The sequence below is a fragment of the Sinocyclocheilus anshuiensis genome, unplaced genomic scaffold (assembly GCF_001515605.1).
Source record: "Sinocyclocheilus anshuiensis isolate Anshui unplaced genomic scaffold, SAMN03320099.WGS_v1.1 scaffold801, whole genome shotgun sequence".
Taxonomy (NCBI): Eukaryota; Metazoa; Chordata; class Actinopteri; order Cypriniformes; family Cyprinidae; genus Sinocyclocheilus; species Sinocyclocheilus anshuiensis.
Genome location: NW_015536541.1, coordinates 174,323 through 180,322, shown reverse-complemented (window position 1 = coordinate 180,322; position 6,000 = coordinate 174,323). Strand labels below are relative to the sequence as shown.

Below are 6,000 nucleotides of genomic sequence, written 5' to 3'. Positions count from 1 at the left end.
GGTATAATTTTGAAAAATACCGTGATATAAATGTTTGGTCATACCGCCCAGCACTAATTGATAGCTTTAGTGATAACTTTATTGGCATCAACACCAAGGAATGATAACACTGTGATTATTATAATAAGCATGCACTGCTGTTAATTTCGTCTGGCTCTTTAAAGGGGTCATATGATGCTGCTAAAAAGAACATTATTTTGTGTATTTGGTGTAATGAAATGTGTTTATGTGGTTTAAGGTAAAAAAACACACATTATTTTTCACATACTGTACATTATTGTTTCTCCTCTATGCCCCGCTAGTGCAGGGTGGTATGACCAAAAATTTATATTACGGTATTTTTCAAAATTATACTGGTTTCACGGTATATGACGGTATTTTTTTTTTCATGCATGACCGGGTGTTAACCACATTTTCTACTGATTGAGAGAGGAAATACTGCAGTATATTGACTTAGAATGCCCTATTTTACTGTCATGATGAGTGAATATTGTCAAAAAATACCACACTAAATAGTGACTAAACACGACCCCTCTTTGCAACTTTACAGATCTTCTTTATGCACCAAGAGCTTGTAACACTCCAAAGAGAAAGGAAAAATTTAAATCGCATCATATGACCCCTTTAAATGTTTGACTCTTTAAAGTCAAGTGAATTTTGCAGTTAAATGTTTTTATTGTTTATCAGCTAGAAAAAAAAATGTTGTGAAAAGGTTGTTCCTCTGTTGTTATTGTTATAGTTGTGTGGACTTAAAACTATAATTAAAACTTATAAAGTTATCGTTTTAGTCCTTGGTGTGAATGGTCCTTAAAGGGATAGTTCACCCAAAAATCCACCTATCTCTCAAATGGACCATTGACACTATCTGCAATCTCAATTAGGAGTGTCAATGATCCACTTGAGAGCTAGGTGGCAGTAATGCACTTATAAGTCTGCGATCCGCCGTAAAGCAAGAAGAAGAAGAAGACGCCTCACGCGCCTGCTGTTGAGAACGCGCTCAGGAGGAAGCCCCGCCGCTCAGGAAAGTTCGAACAGTTCGGACATTGCGTGAATCAGAGGTAAAAAACGATATAAATACTGTTCAGTTTCTTGCACAGACCGATCATTTTGTGTCTTTACACATCAATGTATCGTCACGAGCCGCAGGGTTTAATTTGGTTTTGTTTGTGAATGTTTTTTTTTTACTCTCAAAGCCGTGATTCCCATTCACCTCCATTATAAGACTGACAGACTGCAACGGTTTGTGTTAAAAATCTCCATTTGTGTTCTACTGAAGAAACAAAGTCACCTACATCTTGGATGCCCTGAGGGTAAGCAGATAAACATCAAATTTTAATTTTTGGGTGAACTATCCCTTTAAGTCAATACAAAACCACAGTGAAACTAAATATTATGGAATTGTTTTTTAAACATAAAATGAATTGGGCCAAAAAGATGGTCAAATTAAAGGGATAGTTCACCCAAAAATGAAAATTTGATGTTTATCTGCTTACCCCCAGGGCATCCAAGATGTAGGTGACTTTGTTTCTTCAGTAGAACACAAATTATGATTTTTAACTCCAGCCGTTGCAGTCTATCAGTTCGATCGTTTCGTGTCTTAGGACATCAATGTGTCGTCACGAGCCACAGGGTTTAATTTGGATTTGTCTGTGCATGTTTTTTTTACTCTCATAGATTTTGTTACCATTGCCATACATTTTACGACTGATAGACTGCAACGGCTGGAGTTAAAAATCTCCATTTGTGTTCTACTGAAGAAACAAAGACACCTACATCTTGGATGCCCTGGGGGTAAGCAGATAAACATCACATTTTCATTTTTGGGTGAACTATCCCTTTAATTACACTGAAAACCAGAAATTTTAGCATGGTGTCAAAACTCTGTCAGGTTCAAAACAATATTTTGAAATATGCCAATATATTTGCGCAATACTGCCTTAAAATATGATTTTCTTTCTGAGCGAAGGTCTGAGAATTACACATTTTCAGACTAACCCAACCTAGATTTTGAATACTATTTCTTTTTACAATGCAAGTGCAAAACAGTTTTGCACTGTATATACTTTAAGTATATACTTTAAATGTATACATTACTATACTTAGATATTTGAAAACTGTCTCAGTTTTCAGTTAATAATTTATAGTGTATGGAAGTATAATTTTATTACATCTTAAGGTATACTAACTATAAAAGCTATAAAATTAACTAAAAAAAAAGCTATGAAATTGTACAGTACATTGGTTGCAATGATGAATTAATAATCTAATAATGTAATAAATACTGTAAATAAAACACTAATGTAAAACAAATGTACCTGCTGGGGAGACCTAATGTCAACATGATATGGTTTATTTTTATAGTATACAAATGTATGAATGAATACATATCTCTGCATCTTACATAAAAAGCTCTACTGGTTTAATTTTTCTAAGCAAATCTATTTGATTTCAATTCATTGTTTTCCTTCTGTATCAGTGTTAGATGCAGAGGGCACGGACATTGTTGATGACAAGGTGCACGATGGTCTTGGGCATCAGGTCGCGGATGCTTTTGTAGATGATGCTCATGTATGAGTCAACCAGGTTGCGGATGGTCTCGACCTGACGCTCTAGCTGAGGGTCCATGGAGAAGCTCTCCGCCTGAGCTGAACCCTCTCCATCCACCTGAGCAATCAGAAAAAAGACAGATGAAGACGTGTGGACAGGAAAGGTACAGTCAACATTGAGGGATGACAAAGATGTTTCAGAGGGCAATGAGTGCACATACATAAAGAGAACCAAGCTGGAAAAGAGATGTTGGGGGGGGCAAGGAAAAAGTGGGGCAAGGAAAAAGCAAGGAAAAAGGAAAGAAGCAAGGAAAAAACGAGCTTTACTTCAGTGACTGTCGGAGGGGGTGTGGTAGACTTCTGTCAGAGCGAATTATGGGGAACCCTGACAGAACTGTGACATCACTCGACATGTTGCTCCAAAGCATACATAAAGACAGAAAAAGGGGGATGGAGGGGAGCGTGAAGAAAAAAGAGGCAAGGGAGCTGATTAGAAACAGAGCTCAAAGCCCCCTCCTTCGCTGATCCTCCATGGTGTGACACAAGAGCTGAGGAATGCAGCAGAGCTCCTGAGCCCAGAGCACAGCCACCATGAAGCCTGCAGCCGTAGAGTCAAACACACACACACACACACACACACACAGAAACACTACAGGAGCGAGAGTTATCCAAACTACAGCGCACAGTTATTAGAAGGCCTAGATGGAATTGGCAAACTTTTCATGCACTGATTTTAGAGCAAAATCTGTAGAATTCTGTGCAATAAAATGTGAAATGTGTTAAACATTTATGAGCGCCAGGCGCTCCAGTTCTGCGGGAATCTGTGAAGGTTTCTGCAATGCTCTGTGTGCATGGATTCCATGTGGGCCTGGTTATTATGTGAACGTATAATCTCTTTATGTTTTTTAGAACACTGCAGCTTGTGCAGACTGGTGCACAATAAAAATAAAAGTTCTTCAGTGGTTCCTCAACTCACCCTCATCTTGTTCAAAACTTCTTTTGGGTTCATCTTCGAAACACAAATGTGTTTCGAATCAAATCATTCCACCAAAAATTTGACACTTCAGAAAGTCCATAAAGACATCATTAATGTAATCCATATGAAAGGAGCAGTTTAATCAAAGTCTTCTGAAGAGACATGATAGCTTTATATGATGACTAGATTTAATTTACACATAAACATCGATAAACACACTTACATATAGCACATCAAATATGGTCAACAAAAGCTCAAACGTGCTTGCTTGACACACAAGTACATTTGAGCTACTGTTTCCCATATTTTATGTGCTCTATGTCTTCATATGGATTTCTTTTATAATGTCTTCAAAAACTTTTTGAATCATCAAGGTTTTGGTGGAATGGATTTTCAATGAAAGAAGGGATATCCCTCAGATTTCGTTAAAAATATATTTATTTGCGTTCTGAAGATGAAAATATCTTATTGGCTTGATACGACATAAGGCTGAGTAATTGATGACATAATTTTCATTCACTCAGGTTCAGTAAAGGGTTCTTGAGTTGGTTTATATTTGATTCTTTGGAGATTGCCAAAAGCTGATACTTTTCATAGGTTCTTCAGATCAGCATATTTGGTTTCTGATTCAATAATTCACTCAAAAGTGAACATTCTGTCATCATTTAGATCCTCATGTTGTTTCAAATCCCTGTGGCTTTCTTATGGAACATAAAAGAAAACATTAGGCATAATGTTCATGCTGCTCTTTTACATGCAATAAAAATGAATGAAAGTGCAAAAAAGAACAGAAAAGCATCATAAAATTTCTCCATGAGTTGTGCACTAGTTCAAGTCTTAAGAAACCATAAGACATGTGTGAGAAACAGACTGAAATCATTGTTATATGCTAGAATCTCATATTCATGTCTCGTAACCATTCGCCTTGAAATTTGAATATGTGTAAATGCAAATTACGTTTGAGAGCTTTGGTGCCAAAAAAAAGGGAAAAACACAAAAAAAGACTAGACAAGACAAGAGCTGCACCCGAAATCGCATATACTGTCTGAATAGCTACATTTGATGAGGAACAAATTTCGTGACCATTTAAAAAGTGTGTGCTATATAGCAGGGCATAGTAAAGTGTCCATCAGATGTGCACTTCAACAGTAGTAGGTCATCCAGGTACTATTCGCCTACTGTTTTAGAAATAGTATGAATTTGTACATATTACTCACTTCACATACATTTTTTTGTCTATATAGGTGGAAAATAGGCATATTTGGACACAGGATTGGAAAATTATATCATATGGACTACTTCTATTGTGCTTTTTTAGAGTGTTTTTTGGTCTAGCCTGCTTTCATTGTATGAAAAAGTGCAGCGTGAACTTTCTTCAGAACTTCTCCTTTTGTGTTCCACGAAAGTACGAAAGTCAAAAAAAATGTGCCATTTTTAAACTATTCTTTTACAGCACCAGCACATGGTGTTGGTTTTGTAAAGAAGTAGGGAATAAAAGTTCTGAGTGGAGCTTATAAAGATCCGCATAACATCCGGCTATAAAGCCCTTTTTGGTTTAAACTGAAACCTTTATTTTGATGTCTTAGGCCGCAGGGTTTAGCATACAGGTACAGAAGCCAGTGGGTTCCTTTGCTTACTGTGGTTTTCTCTGGGTAAACCCCAGCTCGCAGCAGAGAGGCCTTCCAGCTGTCCATCTCGTCCTGAGTGTCACAGGCCAGCTCCAGATGCCTGTAGTCCTTATACACGTTCCTAAAGCAAAAGTAATCTGTCGTTAGCCGGTTCCCATGGCAGCACATACACTCTCACACAAACAAGTGCGGCAAAACCCTCTCTCGCTCGCTCGCACATATCATCTGTCCAAAACCACAAACCCCAGACCACCCCTTCAGCCCTGTCTGACCTGAATATCCATTCACTCTCTCTGATATGATTTCTAATCTGATTCTTTTTTTTTTCCAGATTTTGTCCTACCTCACCTTTTTTATCCATCGTTCCCATTCCCATCTTTTACTTTCGTCTCATTTTTTTTTTTTTACCCAGTCTCTCTCCCTCTTTTTTTTTTCACTCAGAGAGAGGCCCGTCCCTCTCCATCTGTTCCACATTCCCCCTAATTATTCTGTTGTTCCTCTCCTCCTTTTGTTTCCCTCTCATTTCTCTCTCTTTTTGTGGCTATTGTTTCTCTTTGTTGTGCATGTGGGGTAAGAGGCTTACAGCATAACGTACAACGTGTTTTAGATTTAGTCTACGGCTGATAAGAACACGGCTACAAGAGATGAGCTGAAGGCCACTGTCAAAGAAACCTGGGCTTCCATACCACCTCAGCAGTGCCACAAACTGATCACCTCCATGCCACGCCGAATTGAGGCAGTAATTAAAGCAAAAGGAGCCCCTACCAAGTATTGAGTACATGTACAGTAAGTGAACATACTTTCCAGAAGGCCAACAATTCACTAAAAATGTTTTTTTATTCTAATTAAA

At 37.9% G+C, this 6,000-nt stretch overlaps 1 protein-coding gene across 1 annotated transcript in view; it reads right to left on the bottom strand.

The window, feature by feature from the left end:
• Positions 1 to 6,000, bottom strand: part of LOC107697504 (dynamin-2-like) — a 39,474-nt gene that overhangs the window by 9,508 nt on the left and 23,966 nt on the right. The window contains exons 16-17 of the mRNA XM_016498313.1: positions 5,160 to 5,271; positions 2,500 to 2,664 (exon numbers count right to left, since the gene is read on the bottom strand). Of these exons, the coding sequence (XP_016353799.1) occupies positions 2,500 to 2,664; positions 5,160 to 5,271 (277 nt within the window). The remainder of the gene's footprint in view (positions 1 to 2,499; positions 2,665 to 5,159; positions 5,272 to 6,000) is intronic.